The sequence below is a fragment of the Dermacentor andersoni genome, chromosome 4, assembly GCF_023375885.2.
Source record: "Dermacentor andersoni chromosome 4, qqDerAnde1_hic_scaffold, whole genome shotgun sequence".
NCBI lineage: Eukaryota > Metazoa > Arthropoda > Arachnida > Ixodida > Ixodidae > Dermacentor > Dermacentor andersoni.
In genome coordinates this window covers 66,095,179-66,121,590 of record NC_092817.1, presented here as the reverse complement: position 1 = coordinate 66,121,590, position 26,412 = coordinate 66,095,179, and the positions used below count along the sequence as shown (strand labels likewise).

General features: G+C 42.7%; 1 protein-coding gene across 9 annotated transcripts in view; it reads left to right on the top strand.

The window, feature by feature from the left end:
- Positions 1–26,412, top strand: part of LOC126536215 (protein scribble homolog) — a 174,849-nt gene that overhangs the window by 104,222 nt on the left and 44,215 nt on the right. For 5 of the 9 annotated variants that reach the window (XM_055073873.2, XM_055073870.2, XM_055073866.2 and 2 more), the window contains exons 23-32: positions 176–409; positions 3,042–3,314; positions 8,361–8,471; positions 8,637–8,699; positions 11,936–12,052; positions 18,503–18,523; positions 21,333–21,449; positions 22,469–22,531; positions 22,974–23,186; positions 24,136–24,192. In XM_055073873.2, coding sequence (XP_054929848.2) covers positions 176–409; positions 3,042–3,314; positions 8,361–8,471; positions 8,637–8,699; positions 11,936–12,052; positions 18,503–18,523; positions 21,333–21,449; positions 22,469–22,531; positions 22,974–23,186; positions 24,136–24,192 — 1,269 coding nt within the window. The remainder of the gene's footprint in view (positions 1–175; positions 410–3,041; positions 3,315–8,360; positions 8,472–8,636; positions 8,700–11,935; positions 12,053–18,502; positions 18,524–21,332; positions 21,450–22,468; positions 22,532–22,973; positions 23,187–24,135; positions 24,193–26,412) is intronic. The other 4 variants (XM_055073869.2, XM_055073868.2, XM_055073872.2 and 1 more) reach the window with 3 other exon arrangements.

Here is a 26,412-nt window from a genome sequence, read left to right as displayed (position 1 = left end):
GCTTTGTATGAAGCAGAGTTTGGGTCTAGTAATCTTGAAGTTCATACTAAAGAGGGTACCTTGATTGAATGAGTCTTTCATCCAGTGTTCCGGCGGCAGGTCCCACAGTAGGCTGACGTTTAGCTGTGTGGAGGGGGGAGCCTCTACAGTGAGCCCCCTTTTTCTTTTTGTGCAGACCACATACTCCATCTACACCAAACTCCCAGGGCTGAGGAACGACACGACCACCTTGACGGGGAGTGTGCCACACCCAGTCCTCTCGCACCAGCCATATTCCTTTCCCAGTGCACAGAGAGATCCACCCCTGCCTGCAGCACACCCTTCAGAGCCCATCTATGCCAATAGTGGAGAGCATGGCGGGCTTGGCACCTCATTGTCATCATTTCGTCCTGCTCGTGTCATGCCGAATGTAAGTCATCTGGTTCCTCCTCTAGTGCCCTTCCTTTGCGTAGGTCAGCAATCCTTTGCCATCATTGCCCTGGGAAGCTCTTGTGTCAAGTATGTATAGTCATCATTCATTACAGTGGGCTGTAATAAGCCAGCGAAAAAGATCCATTACAATAGACTTCCGTTAATCTTGGTAAATTTCTGGTAAATTCTGGTAAATTCTGGTAATTCTGGTAAATTTGATTTTTCGGTTATTTTGATCCCAAGCAAGCTTCCCGGCTTGCCCATGCATATATATAGGCCCAAACTTTCGTCATTACGATCCTGAAATGGGCCTTCACCGTATAATACAAAGTAGTTGGATCAATCAGCCTGCACGTGCCTGACCTCTGTGGTGACACGAGGAGCTACCGCTTTAGTGGCTATGTGTGTCTTGGCGGAGGTTAGGGGACAGTGAACACATCATTTCCTATTGAAAACGCCTATGTTTTCGTTGCCCTAAGAAGGTTTTTCAAGCAATAACTGTAGCTCGCAATGTCTGATGACGGTAGTTATGTGATTCTCACACCTTTATTGCTAAAATATCGGGTGCACATTAGCTTTTTACTTTGTTCAGGAGCTTTAATGTAATTTCTACATTAATTTTCTGCTTTAGACACTTAGAAAGTGAGTGTGCATCTGATTCGGAGGCATGCTGATTCTGGAAAATACAGCGAAATGAATCGGTGTTTTGTTTTTAATTTTTTCTGCAGCTTGTTTAACCCTTTGAGGTTCGATTTCTTTCACCATATGCGACAGCCCAGGGTCGAGTTTTTTCATTGCAGGTTCCAATACTTCTTAGGGACTAAAAGGAAATAAACTTATAAGAATTAAAAATTTGATGCATTGTTATACACATAGTTCAATACATAGTTCAAAGCTTTGAAAATTTGCGCACGAGAATATTTTGCAACTCTCACCTGTTCCTTCTCTTACACTAATATTTACGTCCATAGCGTAATCGAACTGCGTAGGTTTGCGCACTCAAGAAAACTGTGTGGTTGTGTGCCTATCAAAAAAGCAAAATGTGTGACAAACTTCCGCTAATCTTCATCTTATCACCAACCAGAAGCAGTTAGTTTTCTCGAGTATCCCACACTCCCCACCCCAAAAGAAAGCAACGGAAACGCATGCACGGTGGCATCCTTCCTGTGCACACCCTTGTGAGCACTAAACGAGTGAGAAACAAGCAGCAGCCCTTTGAGAATCAGTAACGAGATCGCCATCAGTCTTGCAAGGAAAAGAAGCCAAAACCACCCGCAGAACAAAACCCAAACCGCCGCCCGCCCGCCCACGCGCCAATGCGCAAGCGGTAGTATATATAGACACGCGGGAGCAAACTAGCTCTAAAACAAACCATGCAACGAAAACCAAGAGAGGAAGGCGCATGAAAAAAATTCCCTGTATTCCCACATAGTGGCAGCACATGATAGAAAAGAAAAAGTTTGGAAATCGGTGCGCTTTTTAAATGTACAGGCGGTGCCGGAAATATACGGCATCGACCATTTTTGGACTTGATCGCCGCGCCGTATATTTTCGTCATTGACCCTCAAAGGGTTAATTCAGCCCACCAGATAATTCGATCGATTTTGTTTATTCTCTCATGGTCAAACAGAAGTCAACTGTATATCCGAAGTCCGTTCTATCCAAAATTAGAGTTGCAGTATGTTGTGAAATGGCAGTGCTTCGCAAATACTGCAGCCTAGTGTTTGGTTAATGGAACCTGGAGGTGATTGCAAAAATGATTAAAAAACCGAAGTTAAAATATATATGCCATAATCGTACAACCATACTAGCAGTATGGTGCCTTGCTGTTTGCCGTTCTTCAGACGCTGACTGCTGACAAATGGCATTTTCCCCACACTACAGCGTACAGTCGAACATCATTATAGCAAAGTGCTTGGGGCCTCCAAAATAATTTGTTATACAAGTCCCGTTATACAAATCCCATACACAATAGAACCAGGGCAGAATTATTCCTTCGTTATACAGGTCATTTTATTGTAGAGGCGTTCAGTTGTATACAATAACTTTACCCCGCACAATGGGAAGATTTTCCTCTTGGCAGAAGAATGGTTCAAGTGATGTTTTTGCCGTTGGCGCTAGCACCCCATCGTGCTCGCTGCCTGGCCAGAGCGCTTCGCCGCCGCCGATGACACAAGCACCGACTGCAGTTTATTTTTCATGCAAAATAATGGTCGGTGAATGAACTGATGTCTTCATTTTATCTTTCGTGACTAGTGACGACTACCACTGTCAGGCTTGTAGCACGAATGAGAGCTGCAATACAAGGCAAGCCCAGCTCGGAGGTCGGGTCCTGGCGTTGCTGCACTGCATGCGAGGCGACTCAACTGCATCATGCGCTTCACAGTCTGGATGCCGCAAATAGCAGCCTATGTTATGTTTTTGTACAAATTGAGGCGATGAGAAATAAAGCGTTTTAAAAACAATGCAGTTTGCAATTGTTGGAAGTGGTTATTGAAGTGCTGTATGCTACAAAATTGATGCAAAGCAGGTTAGGCTTAACCCGCTTTGTGTTTGAGGTGCTCCACAGGTAACAGCACAGCCGATTTGTTTAAGTCTTCAGCATTATCCTTTGCGGTGGCTCTTTCCAGGCCATTGGCAATGGCTTCCCACCAGCAGCAGGGGGCGTGCAGACAGTCACTCCAAACCCATCATCATCACCGTCAACCCAACGGTTGAAAGGTCCCCTGGTGACAGTGACGATTCAGCAGCCAGATCCCTACTTGCCTCTGGCCACTGAGTTCCCCCCAGCACCAAAGACCCTGGGACGCACGACTGAGGTGATCACACGAACGACTTTAACCGAGACGACAACAACGCGGGTCACCAACAATGTCCTGTCACTCACACCTGGCTCAGAAGAGGTGAGGATAGTTCAGCAGGATAGGTGGTAGTTTTGGAATTCCTATCGCTTGATTCTATTCCTTTCTTCTTATTTGCTGTTTCCAACCAGCCAGTCGAGGTGATAACATAAGCGATGACGCACTGCTTGGACCAATGACAAAGTATGAAGAGGGAAGAAAAAATAGGACTAGAGTTGTTGCAATGTCCTGGCCCTGATTTGTGTAAATCCATGTGTCACTGTTTTGTTCTTCTCTCTGTGTAATCGTCAATTTATCTTTCTTGAAATTTTCTTGAGATTCTCTTGAGGTATTAGAGGGATAAATGTTACGGGATGCTCCCTGGCTCAAGTTAATGTGCATCATTCGGTGCAACTGATATCAGCCATGAACTGAAAAGAAAAAGAAACTTTTTGCTCACCTTTTACCGGATACCGGATTAGCTATGCTATTCCAGGGCTACAATGGCTGTTTCATACATACTACACAGTACCGTGTAGCACACGGGCATTCCCGAGTTTACGAGATAAATTTGGGGGGGAAAACAATGTTATCGTTATTCACATCTCATGGTGTACTGAATGCAAAACACAATGACTCAGAGAAAAGGATGCATTATCATCGCATTTTCCTTTTTTCTGCATTTCTAGCTTCTATGCTAGTTTAGGAAGGTGTTTAAGGTCCGAAGTCAGCGCCCCTCGATGACCCGAGCACACGGTGGCAGCGCGAAGGAAGAGCTGTTGTCCGGAAAAGAGACGCTTTAATCAAACGCCAAGGCGTCTGTCCGGGTCCAAGTCCCAACCTCTGCTCCCTCACACAACCAAAACATGACATCTTAAAGCCTCAGTTGCACAAAAAAAGTCACAAACCAGCCAATCAGGTTCACACCATTGCAACCAATAGCACAAAAACTTTCGTGACAGATGCGACATTGGTGGAAATAGTGGCGCTGGTTGTTGCTCTTCCGTCTTCATCTTTTTCTCCCCACATCCCTTCCCCGTGCAGTGCTGTCGAGGTGTCTTCCTCTGAGAGACAGTTACAGCACTGCACTTGTCTCTTCCATTTCTTCTTCAAAGTCACTACACACACAGCGGCACACTTTACAACGCACAAGAGGATGGGTTTGCTCAAAGACGCATGGTCATCTTATCGGCCTTGATGTCCTCCTCTTTTCTCTTGCAAGAAGCTGCCACGCAAGCTGCGAGAATGTTACCAAGAAACCACAGCTTATTGACGGTATGTCTACCGGACAGTGGGCAGCCCTGCCAGTACTAAGAAAACTCGGCCCCCCATGCAGCTGTGGGCCGTTTCCCTTGAACGCTCCAAGCACCATAATTGGGATTCAATGATGATTGCACCCAAAAGCATTCATCGGTTGTAGCCGGCTAAGGGGTTGTAAAAATACCGCTGTTTTCACAAGGCATTCTCAAAAGGCGCGGGGATGCCAAACAGTGACGCTCAAACCGGATGGGCATGTGTGGCTGCACCTACTTTCCGTGATTACGCTTCCCCGTCTAGCGGCGAGGACCACAAACAAAGCGGTCATGACCAAGAAGGTCAATGGGACATGTGGGGAGCGCATGGGCATTAGCGGTGGCGGTGAGCTCAAGCACCCCCTACCTTTTATCATCATGGCTGCCTCCCCGAAGGCTCCCGTTCAGCTCAGACCTTCTTCCCATTTGTTCCAAGCGAGGGTGCAGACTTGGCGGCTCTTCTTTCCTCACATGTGTGTCTCCCGCGTCCCCTCTTCGCGGAACCAACCCACGTCCTTCCTTTCCGGTCATTGGCCAACATAGCAGCATGTGAAATCGTCCTGCACTTTGCTGTACTCGACTAAACTGGGCCACACAGCAACAGCAAGACCAACTTCATAACCTCAAACTGACTCCAACTGTAAAAGACTTGAGAGCCTGTTAGACAATGTTTCTGGTCTAATGCGTTGTGTCTGTCCTCAACTGGCTGGCCCCTCCCTTGAAACAAACACCTTCTGTATAAATGGCAAATAAATGGGATCAAGTTATTTATTTATTTATTTATTTATTTATTTATTTAAAATGTCCTTACAGGCCTCGTATGAGGCATTGGGTAAGGGGGGCGTTACAGAAGGATTAAAAGGAGTACCGTATTTACTCGCATAATGATCGCACCCCAAACTTGCCGCAGCAATATGTCGTGTGCCAAGTCTAGCTAATATTGATCGCGCTTACCATCTGTCAAATGCTACGCGAACAACTCTTCAAGACAAACCAAGCAGTCTGCTCGCACCAAACATTCTTAAGTAGATGCCTCATTTCATTACTTTCATCACTTTCCGCACTTCCATGACTAAAAAAAAAGCTGCAGCCAAACTTGCCTTTATTATGTGAAGGCTTTTTAATGGTTGTGGTCAACAACAACAAAAAAGGCACCTTTTGATTCTTCTCATCTGCACTCGTGGGCACGCAACAAATCGCAAGGGGCAACGATAGTAGCCACGTTTACACTGATACGGTAAAAGTGTACCCTATTCATATGCCGATGCTTGTAACACAGCTAAGATATTCACCCACCCTTAGTGGACACGTGCCGTATTAGAATAGTAGTGAAGACAGGTGCCGTAGTTTCTGCAGCATGCCGGCCATGTGTTTCTGTCACTGGCAGCTAAGCGCACCCATCTGTTTCTGTCCCCTCAAAGTGGACATGGCTACATTATTGCCGCAAAATTGCCGATATTAACGATATGATTCATTACTGATACGGAAGAAACTGTTTCAATGCACGTAATGTACTCGCAAGAAGAAAATAAAATCGCGTTCGGCTTGCTCCACCGGCCGCCATTTTGGTTTTGGTGTCCCGCAGCAAATGCGGGACGAAAAAATTTTTTTCCCGTTTCGCGGGAAATTTAACCCACGTAATGATTGCACCCCTGATTTTGTGTCAATTTTTCTGACAAGAAAGTGCAATCATTATGCGAGTAAATACGGTATATAGGGCATATAAAAGAACATAATAGGCATACATTATTTATAGGCAGTGGAAAAATGTATAGACATCTTATACAAGCATTAAAGCATTGTACAAAAATAACAGGGTCGGTAATGTACACATTAGGGAAAAAAAAATACAAATGATACAGTTCTTTCAATAAACAATGAGAAAAAGAAATGTAGCCACTCCAGTACAAATACTAAACAGTACTAAAAGAATACAAGAATAATATGCAATATAATGAGCTCATAAACAAGAGAGCACATAACTGGACATCTGAATACATGGGAAAGGAGAAATTGTTTTTCTTGGCAACCACTGCACCAAGTTTGACGAGATTTGTTGCATTTAAAAGAAAAACTTAAAATCTAGTTAGTGAGTGTTGGTTGTGAATTATTGAGTTAACTCACCGACTTTTTTAATAAATATTGTTAGAAATCACAAATCTTCAGAAAAATGAAACTATCATGTTTAGAACTCTGTAACTTGGTAATTAAAAATTATATTACAATTCTGTAAATTGCACCGAATAGTACATCTAAAGCGCACAAAATTAATATATCATACATGCCTCTCAACTAAATCACTAATATTTGACTAGAACTTTTGCAAAAACCTTGTAAACAATATAACCAATTCAGGTAAGATATAAATTGAAATTTAAAAATTGTCCACTTTGGGTGCAAAAACAGATGCAGTTTACAGAACTGCAATATCTGTTCTTAGTGTACAGCCACAACATTGTAAACTTCGTGCTGCTATTTTGTTCAAGCTTACCAATTTTGTAAAATTCCTTTTAAACATTTTAGGCCCTGAATCAGAATTTCACATCTAACAGTCACTAGAATTTAACGTTAATTAAGATCGGCCTAGTGATTATCTCATAAAAGTGTTTATGCATTTTACATGTACATACTTGAATAGGCAGCATCGGAGTTGGGCCTGAGCTAAAGCTTCCTCTTAAGTGGATTTTCAACTTGGCCAAAACATTTTTTAGTCTGCAAATAGAAGGGCAAGTTTCCCCAACACAAGCGTGTCCCATTTATTTTCTACGTAGCAGGACTACTTGAAGTAATAATTGATGTTGGATTGTTTGGTAGGGTAGTTTACTACAAGGTCACTGTCTCTAGCCCACTAACCATGCGCAGTGTCTCACAGTCACCACCGCTACCCAGCAGAGCTGCTGATGAATTTCAGGAACTCGATAATCATCATCAAAGTAGGTGCCCAAGTTGGCTCATTATCGTCTCTGCTAGCACCTATTCCTACACTGTCGGTGCTGACGGCAACTTCGTCTTCCACATTAGCGTACCGGCAGGAGAGAAAACATCACACATGCGACAACGCATGTAACACAGCTTGTATGGTATTTGCAGCGGTAGAACCAGAAACGAAAAAGCAAAAGCAGCACGTTTATTGATGATGATGATGATGGTGATGATGATGATGATCCGACTCTCTTCATTGCAGCAGGCGGAAATGCATAAAATTAACACTCACCACCACACAGCATAACCACTTCGCAAAGCTGCATAGCACCAACATTGTAGAATCTAGTGCTTGCTCAACTAGTGGTGTCTGATTCTTGCCATCTTGTAACGTTGATTGTTTCTGTAGCTTGCAGAGCATATATGCATGGCTTTTTGAGATTGGACTCCGAGAGAGCCATCGCTGCTGCAATTCAGATGCATGTGAAATGTCTTGCAGAAAGCGATTGCAGGAGCTGGAAACATGTTACAACTCCCATACTATTTGTGACAGCTCCTCCTAGATATGCAGAGCCAGAAGTGTGTTGCAGCATGCCGGTCTCGGAGGCCACAACCAGAAACTAAGAATTATCCAAATGGACACGTGCCGGCTTTTCAAGTTATCTGGTATATTTCACGTTAAAAATTACAAGACTGCACAAATTCTACGAAGTAGCCGAATTTTCAAATAAAATGAGATCAAGTTATCAAGGTTTTACTTTAATTCAGTATCAATCAGGCATTTGGCTGTTCTTTTCATGTTTACTGCTTTCTGTGGGAACCTTGCAGTGCACAGAATTGAGCTTGCATCCCGTGTCCACTGTACTAAATTGGCCTCTGCCTTTTCTTTCTATAGGATGTTACACTTGTGAAAGCTGGTGGTCCTTTGGGCTTGAGCATTATTGGTGGCACGGATCACCCTTGCCATCCATTCGGTGCTGATGAGTCTGGTATCTTTGTGTCTAAGGTGAGCTGACTTCATACACTTGCATGTGCGGAAACATTATTGTACAGGGCCTGTCTGGCTGTGTATGTGTGATGCTTCTAGTTTTAAAAAAAGTTTCACTATTCAATAATTGAAGGATTATTAACATGACATATGGTGTTGCTGGCCTTTTTGCTTCCGCTGTAGATTGTGCCAGAAGGAGCAGCGTCGAAGTGTGCAAGGCTACGAGTAGGTGACCGCCTGCTCAAGGTGAGCAGAGGGCCTCCATTGTGAAACTCGTTAGTAGGAAGGTTTATTGGTCATTAAAGGTGGTTAAATCACACAAGGCCAGATTGCAACTGTTATCAGCGCAGCCCTGCACTGTTGAAAAGCATCTTCTGGTGCTTTTTGCAATTCACTTATGCGTACCTGCCAACCTTTACGATTTTATTGTAATATGCCAGATTTCTAGAGCTTGTTTACGTATGTCCTATTTACACCAATAATTCTACGATTTTTCGTGTGCCTCAAATTTAGGGCTGAATTTATCTCAACAGAATGCACATACTCTGTACAGTCGACTGTCATTACAGCAGACCCTGATAATCTCACAAAAAATGGACGTTTTATCTGAAGTCCGTAACATCCGAAATGCCTCACTTCCGAAACTTCGGTCACAATGTATAACAACGTTATTACAAAGAGTGAATGACGGATGTTCTAAAAAAAAAAAAAATGAGTCGCAGTTTCACCCAAGAGGCAAAGCATCACTTGCGATAGAATATTAGTAGACAGCTATACGAAGTAAGGATAGTAGATTTATCGGCCGTGTAAAGTTTAAATGAGGACCAGCGGAAGCGACACATAATACACCACAAGCACAGACTGCCAACTGTTTAACAGTTTGCAGTCTGTGCTCGTGGTGTATTGTGTGTGTTCCTTCTGCGTGTCCCTTTTTTTCCCCCACGCAGTGTTAACCTTCTTTAAGACTTTAAGAAAAAGCTTATTGTGACAGGTTCTGTCAGAGGCTTTTGCAAGTCAATGAAGATGGCATCAATTCAGGCCTGGTCAATTTATGTGGAAACTGAGAACTGAAAAACTTAATCAGGTTGAGTCAATATAATAACTGCACAGTAGAATCTCGTTAAACGGAACCTTAGAGGACTGGAGAAATAGGTTCCCATTAACAGGAGTTCCGTTTACTCAGAGAGATGTGCACAGTTGTAGCACTATATGTCAGATGCCCCCTTAACACTGTTTGATTTGTTAAGAATGGAGAAGAGAATGTAGCAGCTAGTTTGTCCCGTGGTTTTGCTGGTATTGCTACGCTTCACCAGTTTCGATTTATGGGAGGCACCAGCAACTTATCAAAGCAAAAAACATCACTATTAATGCTTGACTTGGTGGCTGAATTAGCACGAAGTCGTGCTAGTGGAATCCAAATTATCAAATGTCCTGTAAGGCATCACGAAATTTCAGTCATTCTTATTTCGGTTGTCCAAGGTGACTGGCAGAGTCGCAAAAGTGCCCGAACTGCGCATGCTATGCATTAAATATCTATCACATTTTTGCTTGCTTGAGTCTTTGCCACTGCACTTTAAGGGTGGCTTCTTGCATGGAAGACGGGCATTTCAAGATAAAAAATGAGATTTTTGCTTTCTATGAAAAAAAAAATACTTGAGAGCTTGCTTTTGTTTTTCCATTTCCTAAGGATTCTGAAAACTTAAGTTCAAATTTACGAGAGGCTTTTTTTTTGCATTATTCGAGTAGAAAACCAACCAACGTATAAAGGCTTTTGTTTCGTTTAACCAGCAATACCGCTTAACACTTTCCTGTCCGTGGGAAAATAAGCAGTTTTGGCGTAGTCTACGAAATGATTTTTTTAGCGCTACAGCAAATGCTTTATATTAGAATGTATGATATCAATTTGTAGAAGAAGGAATGTGCTTTTTAATGGTATTCTGTTCAAGCGAACATCTATTAATAAATCATTGAAAAAAATTATTTAATAAAAAGATTTGTTACAAGCACGAGGACACTCCGTAACATCGATACTGCTTTGCACCAAGAGTACATTTAAAAAAAATTTGAGATATGCATTTTAAACAAAAAGGCTATATATTCAACATTCCTGCAAATATAAGCTTTCTATCTGTGGCCGTTCTTTGTATACAAAGGAAAATGTCAGTCCTAGTGGCTATCTGGGTCTTACAAACCGCCACGCAGCACTGCAGAGCACAATAATTGCGCAATGCCGTGATCCACTCCCAGCCGCCTTTTTGCGCAAAACTACATCCTTTGCGCTGCCAAACGGCACTGACACCCTGCAAATAAGAACTGTGACCTTTAGGAGTTTGGAGAGTTTCGAAGGTTCGGAGTTGAAAATGAAACCTGTCAGCAGATACTTGTTGACATTCCGGGGCTATTTGATGTGCTTTTGCCGTCTGTGCTGAAGTCCGATGAATCAAAATCGTCTTCCGAGTCTGTGCTACTAGCACCATAAAAAAATTCTGACTCGGACTCGTTGGAATCCGTCGAAATTTGCTGTTTCCGAAGGGTATCTGCGCGTGACATCAGTACAGTACCCTGATGTAAGCTATGACCGCTTGTCATGCCCGACTATAAGGCGCTTTAAAAATCGCCCTGCAGTGAAAAAAAGAAACACGAAAGCACAACTAGAAAAATAGTTCCTCTTTTATACGCTGGATTACGCTAGCTCTCCGAAAGCACTCTGAGCACGTCAAAATTCGGAATGGGCTATCGATAGGTACAGGCGTGGACAGGGAAGCGTTAAGCGATTTCCGTTTACCGAGTTTCTACTGTACACATGATTGTCAGTCGGAGGCCCACAGACCTCCACACTGTTGTCTGAACAGACAAAATCCTCAAGAGAGACATCGCTCAGGGCACAACACAAGTTGTCATCATCAGTGCAGGTCAGGATACTTACTGCTGTAACCACCGTCACCTAGGGAAGCAGTAGCCCCCTCTGCTGAATTTTCAAGCTTTTAATGACCGCTACGCACATAGTGGGGCACCTATGGGGATCGAACACAACAAAGTGGCGTGCTTTTGCATTCAAAATGAATTATTTTTCCTTCCGTAACAATGTATGTTTCTCTCCAAAACATTCCAAAGTACTTGAATTGAGTGAAGTAAAATGAACCAAGGTCCAATTAACGGTAATCGGCTGTAATAACTTTTTGTCACATGCATACTGTTCCAGTAAGTATATTTTATCAGTCTGTATTTTGATTTCTTTGGCCACTGCATCACTTAAGTGTTGCTGCTTCATCAGCAAAAGCGGATGTGCTGCCATCTCTGCAAAAACGGGTACACACGACAAATGCATGGTGAACACAGACAAAGAATTTATGCTTTGTCTTTGTTCGCATATTTCTACTGAGTATACTTGTCTTGAGGGTAGGTGGGGAGGGAAGCAAAGCAATCTCCCTTGCCTATCGCTATGATGCTGTGATGCAAGTGGCCTGCGCTTGCCGATGCAGGTCAACGGTATGGACGTGACCAAGTGCACACACCAGGATGCGGTGATGGCCTTGCTGGACCCATCGTACCAGGTGGTCCTCACCGTCCGCCACGACCCACTCCCAACGGGCTGGCAGGTAGGCCTTGCCGACGACTCAGTGGTGATATGATGGTCGTGATTGATGACTGCCGCTGCCATCCGCACCGCAGCTGTTGCTGCTGCTACTGTTGTCCAAGTTATAAGCAACGTGGCCGTCCAAACCTCGTCGCCGCTTTTGCTTGCATTTCAAGTGTGTTTATGTTCTTTTGTGTTCATGAAAGCGACATGAGCAGTAAGGGCTGTATATCTTGCTATGTCTACTTGACTTTAAGGTGCACCCCCGAGTCACTTTCTAAATGTAAATTTGCACAAGACAAGCGTGCACCAGTGTTGGTTGTTGCTGCTCTCCTCCAGTCTGCTGCTTGTATGTATTTAGAATGTATCCAGAATGACAACAGTAGACATGTCATTGATGAACTGTGAAAAATTGGCATTCTTGAACTGTAGCACACTGGCTCTGGGCTTGAAGTTGATGTTGAAAAAGGAGTTTCTTCTTGAGAACCTCCTTGAGAAGAAAAAGCAGGTGTGGAGGGTGCACATTACAGTCAAGTAATTACAGCGCTGCTTGTTTTGCTGTTAAACCACTGTGATGCACTGTTGGCTTTGTTGTAGCACTTGTGGAAAAAGTGTGGGTGCTTTACGTGGATGTTTTATCTTTTTTTTTTTTTTTGCATGTGAGAATAGAGACACTGATTTTAGTTTACAGTTTACGGTCTTACGCTTGGAGTCATCTAGAAATAGGGCATTTAGCAATGGATTGTCAAAAAAGAAAGATTTTTCAAAGAATTGTTGAAAGTGCATTGAATTACTGCCAAAATTATTATTATTATTATTGACTTCACGCTGAACTTGTCCAGTATGGGCTAATAGGAGGTTCTTTAGTCATTTGCTTTTGTGTGCCAATTTTGTTTGTGTACATATATGTTTTGTGTCTTGTTGGACACACTGCTAAAGCACTAAGACAAAGAGTACACAACTATCTAAGGAAACAAACTTTATACTTAGTAAGCCAAAGGTCGCCACATTGTATGAATTTTGGCATAATTGTTTTATAGAGCATTTTGTTTGTACACTTGCCATGAGGCTTTGTATTCATCTACTAGGCTATGCATGGTGAAATGTGTGAGTCATCACCATTGCATTTATCGACAAGCACTCGTGTTCTGCCTGGATCATTGACGCAGTAGTTCTTTCTTATAATTTTTTTTTCTTTTTCTTTATCCCTTTCCTTGACTGGCAAATTTACGTCATTCATTTCCAAGCAAAAAGTTTATTCCCTCCCCCCCCCCCCCTTATAATTATTGCCTGCTACAATTTTATAAATTGACAGGACTTTCTTTTATATATTGGTACATTAGGCCAATCTCACATTAATTTCATTATGCCATCTGGACACGTTACACTGGCCTGAAATTTTAAAATTCTTTTTACTGTCCTGTCCCCTGGTATGGAGTATGTTAATTAGTGGTTTAACAGCACTGTTCACTATGCTGGTGTTACTTTCTTAGCATCGGCCAATACTCTTCACGGAGCATTTAACCTTAATTTTATTTGACGCAGCAGTTTGATTTTAGCCTGCAAGTGATTGGCCATGCTTCATGCTCCAAGTTCAGTTTTGACCTAGATTACCTCTTCCTTATTTCATTTTCATTGATAGACTCTCGTTTGCCAAAGCATTTATACCCTTGTTTCAGGACTCTTAAGTGCAGTATATAGTCTCAGATGTTTAAAGGACTTCTGTTTTGTACTAAACATGATGTGAGCTTGATGCTTATGACCTTTCTTGGCTTCAGGCAGTCCTTTATTTGATACACTGGCAAGTGTTTTTGTGAAGTCATGTGTCATGCCAGCATTATGCTTCCTAGCTCTCTAGAATTTTTACCTGTGTTAATGTGCTGTAAGCAATTTATATTTTGCTTTCTTTCTGTTCCATTTCTGACATCTGTCGCGAGGCGTGAAATGAGAAATAAAGATATTTTAACAGGATACTCACAGTAAGTTTGTTTTGCTGAACTAATTTTGATTATCCCCTGATAATGTGGTCTTCAGTGCTCACAGAAAAATGTATTATTCAATTTTTCTTAAATTTTACAGTCGAACCTCGTTATATCTCATATTTGTTACAAGCATACACGTAGATATCTGTGAGAAAAGAAAATACGAGATTGTGTTTCTGCAAGATAAATGCAAGCGGGCTGCCTACAACAGGCCAGCAGAAAAAGTATCCTGCAGATTTTGATGGCCCGTCAGCATCTTGCCAAAAATAGTCTATTTTTCCACGTATAACCCATGCCCTCGTATAATGTGCACCCCCAATTACATTACCTGGCAAGCAAAAGAAGAAAAGATGACCCGAGTTCTGCTTTGCCGTCGCGCTATTCACCAACTGCAAACTCAGCGAAAACGCAAAATGGCAGTCTGTAAAGAAGAGAAGAATGGCCAACTATGAAAGAGGGAAGAGCAAGCTGCAGCACGCAGGGATGGGATTCCCCAAGAAATAACGAAACTTTATATGGCAGCGTGGTAATGTGAAGTCGCACCTCAAAGCAAGATTTGTATATAATCCACACCCTAACATTACTTTTAAATTTGTCAAAATTTTTTATGTCGTATGTATGCTCAAAAGTACAGTACGTACAAGCACTCTGCGTCGCCACTAATACGCAACTGTGTGGCCAGACTTGTAATGTGGGATAGGCACATTGTCTTGCCAACTGCGGTCCAGCCTGCCAAGCCGCCAGCTAAAACATGTACACGCATCAAGTGTGTGTCATTTGAAGTTGCTATTGCCGAGTTTTGACGCCAGCAGACTTTTTTGACACTGAGGAGGCTGCACATGGATCCGTACTCCACTACTGCGACCATCTGTCTAGCCTGTGCATCTGATCTTGCGCCTGGTCGCGAATAAGGGCTTCCAAGGTGAACATATTGATGGCAAGCTTGCTGCAACATCTTGTCACCAGCCACTCTGCCAGCGCTGTTTTTTGGGAGTCAGCAACCAAAGTTCCATCCAGTTATGTGCCATTCGGTATGATGGCAACTTTCTTCATGGCCATCATATGTGCGGCGTCGTGCCCGCGGTTCATGCCCAAAACATTGTGCAGAGTCCGTATTTTCTGTTAGTATTTTAGGGCTAAGGGTAGGTGGTGGTGCTGCAGGGAAGTCCGAATAATCGTGATAAAAATTGGTCAGTGACTGTATTTTACATTTTTGTTACAAAACATATATCGTGTGGCATCTGTAGACAAAAAAGTTGCTTCAGTATAACCGATGCGCAGTTGGACACCACATTTCTGATTTCATTATATCAGTATCAACTATTATAGCCCCATTGAAATAAAGCATGGCCAACCAAATTTGATATGTACTTATATACAATTATTGGTTATATCAATGTTTGTTATATCGAGGTTCGACTGTAGTTGCTTGTTTGTTTGTGCAGCACTATTATGATTATGCCTGCTTTTAGGGTGCGAGATGTGTCAGGCTCACCATATTCATTCGATCCATTGAATGCAGTGGCAGCATCATGCTATGTTTAAGCAATCTGAAGGAAATATTTGCAGGATATAGTCTCTTCATGTTCAGGCATGTGAACATGACGTGGCAAATCCTGCTGGGGGGGGGGGGGGGGTGGGGTCTGTGCTGCTGCAGTTCCAAGGATTCTGACTTGCAGTTGTGCTCTCGGAATGAACAACAGCAATATTGTAGCAAGCCCCATGGGGAGATCTCTTCTTATATATATTAGCCAGCATATATATTGACTATGCACACATAAGGGGCTGTAGCTATACTATCTCTTCAGTAAATTGCATCTCTGTGATTTGAGGGTGTTCTTTAAAATCCTAGGTTTGGAAATCCTAAAAAAATAGAAAAAAGAATATTTTTGGCAAATTTGCAAACAAAGAAAAATATAGTAGGTATTGTAATGCTTTTAGATGTAAAATGGCACCTCTATACATCATTACAGAGTTTTAGAGTAGGGTGCCCAAGCCAGACCCAAGTGTTTGGGGATGCGAAATTCATTGTGGACCCTTTGCGCTTTCTTGTTTATACTCCCGGCAGTTTGCAGCCCCTAATGCTTGCTCACCCTAATCTAAAGCTCTCTCCTGACCTGACACAGCTTCTGTGCAACTACTGCTGGTGGTAAATGGTAACTACACTTTACTGAACAGAAGCGACCCAAGAGCACAGCTTGTACAAGTTAATGTGAATGTTATTAAGTACAGTCCCATAAAGCCATTAAATACATGTAATTTTACATGTAAATCAGCACATTGACACTGAGGTGTGAAAGAAATGAACATCTAAGCAAGCTTTTTCAGAGTTGAACATATCTTGAGTTGCACTTTTATTTCAACTCAGCAGAACTAAGACATGATTGCTGCTGTGCTACAAATTTGCACTAGTTCGTTTTAAGGTTGTTATTCACACGCACTGCAGGAATCGACGGAGTACAATTTCAGCAATGCACCCGTATTCTTGGTTCGAGTTTGCGTTTAAAGTGTTCGGTTAGCAAATTCAGTTGTCGGAAGCAGCAAAGCTAGTTGGTAACCATGCCATGTAATGACATAGGGAAGTTTTTCAGTAAAGCTGGCAAAGGGATTTCTGCAACAGCTTCTGTGCAGCAAAGTCCAGCATGCAGTGGTGCGGTCAATATCAAGCATTAATGCAGTACAGCATGTGTCACGGCACCGAACTGGTTTTGAAAGGTAATAACCAGTGATAACAAAATAAGTTACCTTAAGTATGACTCATTCGAATAAACAACAACTTATATGCACGCTTCTTTTAGCCAGTAATCCACGATTTTTTTCTCGTGTTGCGTTATACAAGTTCCACGTGGGAGGTCAGCTAGAAGCTCATATGGCTGTGCAGGTGAAAGCATACGCCAGGGAGCTTAAAGGGCCCCTCACCAGGCCCCATAGCAAATTTTGGTTATATGCTGGAAGTCGTTACGTGTCCTCTAGGGAGCGTTCTGCTGCAAAAATCAAATCGCCTCATTAATAGCCGAGATAGAAATATTTCAGTGCTGCGAACCCATGATTTCAGTAGGCGCAATAGACACTCTCTCCGCTCACCCCGTCTAGCCTACGCAAGGGAAATTCCTTCCCTGTGTTCTCCCACACCAGACCTCAAGGATCACGTGACGCATACGTCACAGGCCCTACCTCCTTCAATCCCCTCCCCCCCCACCCTCGGCGCTACACACTTTCGCCAATAGCATTGTGCGCGAGCTGTTGTCTCGTTCGCACAGCTCTAGATTTTGCACGCTGTGCATAAGGAAACATGACTAGCAGTATAATTCAGTGTTACACGAATACTGAGGCAGAACAAGCAGATGAAGCGGAAGTACATCTCTCTTGCTTCGGTGCGAAGTAAAAAAAAAAACACGCAGACATTCTGTTTGTGTGTTGTATTATTTCTCAAACTTCAATTCGTCAATTCAAGCAACAGATAGCTCAGATAACAGATGTTGTCTTGAATAAATTTCGAAGTCGTGTCACCACGAGCGACGTCACACTGCAGACACGATTACGTAGGCGCAGGGGCATGATTACATCACCGTCCGGCTTGGAGCGCGGCGGCCGCGAGGAGAAGCAAAAACGGCATTTGGCTTGCAATTTCAGATCTGTCCACAGCACGTAGCAATGTAATACTTTGGAGACACAATCGTTATCGCGCAATGTATGCTCTGCGCTTGTCAGCTCAAAATGGCCAGACCTGGTGAGGGGCCCTTTAAACGAAGTGTGCATTGGAGCCATCACTAAGGAACAACTGCTGCTGTGTTTGAGCGAGGCCGGCACAGACCCCTAGTACTTCTAAAAGGGTGCAAGAGCTTGCTTATACAGCTTCACTGCCATCGATGTACCATTTGTCGGATTGGCATACATCTGCAAAGGATTTCTTTCAACACTCATACTTAATAAATTACCTGCATTGCCTTTGCATAAGATACAGTTGCTCTTCTTCCCTTCCTTATTTGTGATATTGGTGCCTTTCCTTTTGTGGTTCTAGCACTACCTTATTTGAACCAAAGTAGTTGCACAGAAATCCGCAAAGTGGAGAAAGATTTGCGAAGGGAAAGAAAGGTGCATCCAGCTTTCAAGTTGATTCCAAATTTTCCTTTTCTGAACATCATTATCGGATCCTTCTGAATTTTCCTATCTGATTAGAAGCTCTATGAATGTGTGGTGTGCTAACGATGACTCTTTCATTCATAATTAAAGGCCATGTCAGACAAGTTTATTCTTGCAGGCTCTTGATTGCTACATTTAAAGTAAGTCTTCATTTACTAAAAGTAGCACATACTGTGTAGTTGTACTAAAATGAGCACAATAATGAATTGTCAAAAGGCATTGTCTTGGGTTAGTTACCAAATTGTGCTGGTGTTGGTACTTCTATTTGCTGCCATATTTTTTGTGCCTTTAAGAAATTGAGTGATTGCCTTTATCTTGAACTTTTCTTGCTGCCGGTACTCTAAAAGGCTGAGCCACTAGCTGTAACTGTAAGTACAAAAAGTGAATTGCATTTGCATATTCCCTCTTTGTTATCAAAGCACAACTGTTGTTTTGTTCTGACCTAATCCATCAGCTAACGTAATCAAGCATTCCTACAAATGCCACTGCTGTGCCATATTCTGTTTGCATCGTGTTGTTTAACCCATTATTGTGCCTTTTATGACTTCTCTAAGCTGGGCGTCCAAGGTAACATAAGGACTGTACTTTTCTAAGGGTCTTATTTCAGTTTTCCTGCTAAACAAAATTGTACTGGTGATTGCAGCTCCATAAAATGTAATCTTACTCTCAGCAAACTAAACAAGGGAACATTTATTTTCTTCAGCATCACTGTACATTTTCAGCCATTTCTTGCTTTTAAATTAGCGATAATGCTGTACCATGTATATCAGCAGGCACTTAGTGCTATGCGGAATAGCGCACAGACATTTAGCTTAAGTGTTCTGGCTGATTCAGTGAACCACTTACTTTGCTTGAAGACAGGCATTGAATAGATGTGGAAAACAAATGGGAAGAGAGATACCTTTTTAAATATTTTAACATGTCATTATTTGCTTTCTTGCAAGAGTCCTTATGCTTCCTTCTGTTCCTTTATTATTTGTTTGTGGTTTACTTGGTTTTTATTGCTGATTACAGATGTTTTTTTTTGTCCTTTTCCACCTAACTCTGTAAGAGTTCAGTGCTTGTGTTTTTTTACATCGCCACTGCTGATTGACCTACTTGAATGTTTCCTGTGCCTGTTAAGGTTGCAAAGAAAGGATACAGCACTATCTTGCTTGTAATGTCATGTTAATAGTTGCGCTGAGTTTAAGTGCATTTTATTTGCGATTTGATGCTCCTATTCACATTTTGAACTCAGATGCTGAAGGCTTCTACCCGCCTGTGCATGGAGATGAAATCAGAGCAATATTGTTGGGCATTTTAATTATTAACAGTGTTTCTCAGAAGGCTTGGGAAACTGTGCAAGAAAATGGGGGCAAAGTCTAGAAAGAAGCAACATGAGTTCTGAGTATCAACTGTCAGCTGAACCAACTATCCCTACGTTGCACCCTTATCGAGTGTGTGTCCTTTGAGCATTCAACTAATCAGTGTTAGTTGTCCCTTCAACTAGCTAAGATATATGGACGAAAAAAGAAACACTTGATGTCATTATTTCCATGAAAGCATTGAAGTCTATAATTCAATACAAATTTATAACCTATTCACTTTTTTTTTTTTTTCTGCTCAAAACAAGGTACCTACAGAGAGCAGCTGAGGTCAGTTGTGTACATCGTGCGAGGGTTTCAACTCAGGCAAATGAAACTGATGCATTGTATGTCGTCCTGAAACACTGTAGCCATAACATGAAATATTATCATCTGCTTCTTTTTCTTCCTTTTAGTTTATAAAAACATGATCGAAGTGTTTCTTTACAGTAAGGCCACAGGTGCTTCATTCAGCATTAGTAACAATATTTACTGAGTAGTTTAACATGTCTGCAAATATGTAAATGTTATTTGCTATTTAATGCTACTATTTTGCTGACTACTCAATGTGGCATACACGTTTATTTACACATGACTGTAGCCAACAATGTTGTAGGTAAAGCAGAGTAGATGATATACTGAAAGCATAATGCTACTGTTATGGCACACCCTTCTAAAATAACAAAATTCTTAACATCATTACATGTGCTTTGAAGCTTAGAAAAAGGTATCTCTTGAGCTTTCAATCAGACGAAGTTCAAGTTAAGTCACGTCCAGATTTTTTTGTTCCTATTGCTACTGCCAAAACTATGCTTTCATTCACTTGTATCAGTGTAAAAAATACAATGCTCATCACACCTGTGGAGATGACCCACACTTGGTTCTCTAGCTCAGACTACAGTTCAGGTTGAATATGAAGGCCTGCAAACTGGTATTCCAGTTTAGCCAGGTGGATCTGGGTTGACAAGTGGAAAGAAATTTTTGAAGAAGGCAAAAGGAGCAACACAGCTTCTTCTGAAGTGTCAAAAGACAAGTGGAATATTTTATCAAATCTGTTTGAAAATCTTGTTTGTGTAAAAAGAAAAAAGATGTATTGCTCATGCTCTGATACATGGCTTGGGATATAGCGAATTTTGACAAAAGCATGTATTTGAAATGGCCAAAAACTGGATGCCATCATTGATTTGGTGCTTTTACTCTGCTAATGGGAGTTAGGAAATTAAAATGAATCTGGCCACCCAGAAATTTGAATGAACAAAAGGACTGTCAAGTGCTGGAATATGCACCAAGCTACAAAATTTCGAAGGGCTAGTGCCAACAAATCTTGATAAGTGATGAGAGAATTTTATTAGTAGTTTGGTGGTAGCAACAAAACCCCACACAGCTTCTAGTAAGTGGAAATGGCGATCCTAGTTTTTCATGGATGTTTCTCTAATGCATTACAGTCGCCACTTTTCTTTTAAAAGAAGCATGTAGGAAGGATAGGTGGGGAAGCAATGTAGGAGACAATTTTATCTCATTCTTCATCGGGTGACCTCTGTGAGGTTGACATGCACTGTACAACATTGTCTGTTGTGATTGACTGCATGCATGTTTTGTACCTGCAAAAATGTTTCTTTGTTGTGCAGGTTGAGTCTTTGTCGAGAAACCTCTCGCAGGCCGGTGTTTCATATGATTGTGTCCACTCCTTTTTTTGTGTGAATTTGAGCATGGTTTCAGTTCTTGTCTGCTGGCCTTGCACTTGTGTTGCATGGTGCCTGTTGCATGAACACATTTTCCCATTGCCATGCTTTTTCTTTCACGGTGAACCAAAAGAGTCCTTTGAAACTCGCAGGAGCTTGTGATTCAGCGAGAACCAGGAGAGAAGCTGGGGATGAACATCAAGGGAGGTGTTCAAGGGCACTCTGGGAACCCGGCCGATCCGACCGATGAAAGCATCTTTATTTCAAAGGTGATACTGCAAATAAAATGTTTGCCACTTCGCATGTTTCTACTGCGCATATCAGAGAATTGCGCAGTGATATGAGATGCCAGTAATTGCGTTAGGTATTGTCTTAGAAAATCCGGCCGCAGTAGGTGTTTGCATTTATATAGCTGTACATTGTTTCATTTGTTTTATTTATTAGATGCATTATTGTTGCACTGCTATTTGTTTCCTGTTCTGAAATTTCAATTGCTGCTTATTGCCTTTCTTAACGTGATTAGCATCCCTAGCTTACTTTGCCCATATCGGCATGCTGCTGCTTTCTAGCATTTGAAACATCTCTCTTTCGCTTACAAAAAAAAAAATTATATGTCCGAATGATAAAAGTGATAATGCACACTCTTCTAGTTGGCAAAGAAAATTAAATTGTTTTACACCTGAAAAAAGCACCTGTGCAATTGCACTGTACTTTATTCGAAGTCAGATATGCTGAACCCCAATTCCACAGTGTCAACGGGATAAAATTGGCTGCAGTTAGAAGACCACATTTAATGAAGCTTTCACTGTGGCGTCCAAAGGTGTTTAGTGCTCCTAATAGGTGGCAGCGCAAAATCCACAGCACAGCTCCACCAGCAGGAGTGATTTTATTCTTGCTAGGGAGGTAAGAAATTTTGGCACCTGGAGTCATAAATAATTTGGCCATTTTCGGTCAGAATTCAGGCTGATAGCATGCCCCTGAAGAGGTTTGAAGTACATGCTTGAAATGGCTAAAAGCTTCATTAAATCGAAACCAGGCCACAAAGTTACTTTGTTTAATCGTAAGATGACACAGTTTTGAGTGGAACCAATATCAGGAAATGAAAATTGAAGCAAGGTTCGTTATATCGAGGTTTGACTTCTCTAACTTTCTCGTGACTTCCTGGTGGTGAGTAACAGGAAACTTTTCTCTCTCTCTCTCTCTCTCTCTCTCTCTCTCTCTCTCTCTCTTTGTTGTACTGGAGTTGAAGCATAGTGGCATTGACATTCCTCCATGCCATCTTCTGCAGATCAACACGAATGGTGCAGCACTTAGGGATGGCAGGCTCAAGCCGGGAATGCGGATTATTGAGGTATGTATTGTGATGTTCTCGACTGTGTAGCTCTTTCCTTGCCTGAATATTTTTTAAGGAAGCAAACATGTTATCTTACGTCCATCTGATTCACAAAAGACTTGGGAAAATAAAGAAGTTCCCACTGAAGTTTATAGCAGTGAATTGAAGGTTTTTATCATAAACCACCAATAACTCAAGGTGTTGCAAACAGTGTTTGGTTCTTTATACTTCCTCATTCACCATCATAACAGCGTGAAATATCACCACAGAATATTTGAAGGCCATTTTTGTGCCACTCAAGGCAGGTGATACACATTAGGCAGCAGGCTCCAAAGAAATAGCACAGAGACCTAACGTCATTGTGACGTAACACATGGTTGTTATCTCAGCTCTTACGTCTTTTTCCCACAGGCCTTTAAGAAACACATTGACACTGTCCTACTTCACTCGCTTTGCGCAGGTGAATGGCCTGTCTCTGCTGGGAGCTACACACCAGGAGGCTGTGAACATTCTGAGGACTGCCGGCGACACCATACGACTCGTGGTCTGTGACGGCTACAATGCTGCCACGACTCCGGGTGGTGACTCTCCTAGCCAGGGAGGCTCGCTGAAGACTGCCGCCTCTGTGTCCTCCATCGATCACGAGGATGAGGTGACACTTGCCCTGAGGGAGGTGAGCACTGGAGGCTGTCGTAGAGTCACCATTTGTTGCTGAAAATGGGATACGCTGAGGTTTTGAAGGTTTCCATTGCAACAGGGCTTCCTACCCTCTGCAAGTGCAAGCCTAAATTCTTAAAGAGTGGCCGTGTGCCTTTTATTTCAGTCAAGTGTCATTCATATGATAAAAAGCATGTAATTTGTAACGTTCTCAACAGTAAGTGTCACGTGGATGCGAGTTCAGCAAGGTTTCTTATTTAGCACTCAGCATCGGCCTGCCTAACAGCTAAGGTACACTTACCGTAACAGTAGAGTAGTTTTTTCAGGTTCTGACAGGCTGATAACATTTTTACATGTGGGAATGGGCTTAGGGGTAGCTGTCAATTACACCCGTGCTAAATTGAACCACACAGTACAGCTTGTAGAGAATTATGGCCTTTGAGAAGTTGTGCATGGTGCTGCATGCCACTAGTTTGTGCCATGTGACCATGACTGGCTGCCACTACTTTTATTTAGCTCTAAATTGAACTGCAGAAATGCAAGGTAAACAAATGCATACATAGCTTCAAAGTTCCATGCTTCGAGCGGAGTATAGTATGGGTAATGAGCAGACAGTTCGCCCTGTTGAACTGCTGGGCCTGCAGTGTTGTAACTGAATTGAGTAGCTTGTATTTTGTCCTTGCACCCAGTTTACCTGCAGAGTTTTTTTTATGCCTTGTGACAGTGATTGTTGTGCATGTATGCATCTGTATTTGCCCCTTTAAAGTTTTTTTTCCCTCCAAATGTACTAGTCCACAGCATGCAGTTTCTTTTTTTTGTTTTTTTTTGTGACGTTCACTGTAACTGGTGAAGGCAGCTTAATGTTGTGCTTTTGTTTGAAGTGAGCTGCACACTTGCTGTAGAGCTGTAACATGGGTTCTTTTGGTTTATGCCTTTTTGTTGCTGCTTTTTGTAACTGCTACCAGGAGCAAAGTGCACTCAGAGAAACAGCCCAGTGGGAAAAAGAGGACCGCGATACCATAGTGAGTTTAGCATGCACACCTGTTTCTCCTATCTCTCTCTCTCTCTTGGCATGTTTCCGTTGGCAGGAAAGTACAACTTAGAGGCCACCTGCAACGAAATTTCACTTGGGCTAAATTGCCTATAAATGCTTAACATATACTAATCAGTGTAGTCTTGCCAAAGCCGCAGGGCTTGTAATTGTCTAATTTTCTTGTTAGACGCCTTTAAATAGTGCCTCAGCAGACGACGCATGCACCTGGTGTTGAGCGGTAATGATGTGGATATGACGAAAGTTTCAGAACCGTACACGACTGTCGATCTCTCAGTTGCACCTAGGCACCCAGGCGCGTCGCTTGCTCAACTTTGTGGGTTGATGGGTGTCTCTCTCGCCGTGCTTTCTCATTGTGCACATGATTTGAGCTGTTTCAAGAATGCCTACGTATTGTGGGGCCATCGGGTGCTCAAACACATACTCAAACAAGTATTCGAACACTTACTCGAACACGAGTGATGGCTGTGCAGTACACAACGCTGCACAGAGGAAGGCCGAACACATCTTTGCTGTCCCGGTTTTCAAAGTGCAAGTGTACACAGAGTGCCACAGCAGGCAAGTGCGACACCAATCAGCCAATGCGCTCAAAGCATGTAAACTGCACTTGACGAAGCTGCACAAGCTACATTTCATCAGCACAGTCAGTCGCCTATGCTAGATCTGCTTGCCAAACGCTTTCTCGGGATGACTATAAGTACTAATATAAGCTGTGACGGCGCATGAAAAGCAAAGGTAAATTGTATTCAGGGGCGATATTCTCAAGCAATCATTTCCAGTAGTGCATCACCTTGGAGACATTTGGCACATCTCTACATTGGACACGTCGAAGCAGACGAATGAAAGCATTTCTGAAACAGCACCATAAATGCTGTCAGCAGGAGCCGCATGCTGCGTTTGTCACAAAGGAGAACGCGACGCATCGGCCATGGTGCAGATGCCGCAGCAACCCATGCAGGAATGTGATGCCACCAGAGCGAATTGGGTGAAAGTTTACTATGGCCGGAGTCCAGCCTGTCTGGCCGTTACTCTACGAGCACTTTGCGCCAAGCCCATGGCCGTACTCTGCTACTTCTCATCCATTGCTAGAGATGGCAGTAGTAGTCTAATCGACCGATGAGTCTGGCGTTTCCAGTGTGTCAGGCAGCAACCGGTGAACTCAGAGTCGTGCCGGAGACACTAAGATTTATAAAATCTTATCCTGCATTAAATGTGACCCGCAGCAGCGTGGCGATCAGTTATTCTTGTGGTGCAAGTGCACAAGTTCGTGGCGAGTGAGTGTTTTGTTGTTTGTCAAAGGCGCAAACTCAACACACTCTCACATCAGTGAACCTGAACTGTATCAATAGGTCAGCATTCTGCTGGTCAGCCAAGCCAGCACACAATGCACTCTGCTCCATCGGCTCCGGCATGACATGGGACAGCTTCTATTCTCGCGCCAGCCACACTAGACTGTAGAGCGTCCAATTTTCGCCAACGTAGCGTATCTGTGCTGCGTGTGAATCGCGTATGCATTACGCCAGGCTATATCTGTGGCTTTAGCTTGGTTACCCCAGTACGCATCGAGGCTTTGCTCGTTGAACGTTGACAACCAGATACAGAAAACCGGCTTGCCTTGTATGATATTTCACATTAAAAGAACATTACTGTCGCGTATCGGTGTGGGCACAGTGCACGAAGCCGCTTGCAGAGAACTGTGTGGCTGGCAGACGTGTGGAACCTGTTCGCTGATGCACGGGAATGGTGTACAAGCAAGGGAAGCAGACGACCCAAGCACTGGTTCTCTGCAGTCTACATATTTAGTATGTCACTTCTGGTGAGCAGTAATGGCGGCGTCTTTTTCAGTTTTGATTGGAAAAACACAGACTTTTGTGAGCATTTTGTGAAGCACCCACTCGCATTTGAAGTGTAGACTTTTCCAAAGAGGCTACTGTATGTCTAAATTATCTGAATGGGGCTTTTTACACAGTCCAGAGTTTCATTGCAGTTGGCCTTTAAGAGTGTTGTCGTTGCCAGAAGTTTCGAGCACCATCATCTTAAAAGGGCACTGAAGCACTTTTTGAAGATGGCAACAAAACGTTCCCGAGCTTAAACAATGCTGCCACAAACATGCGAGCCAATTATTGCTATGCTGCAGACAGCAAGGAGCCTAAAATCTTGCAAAATAGATTGCTTGCCTTCTCACAAGTTT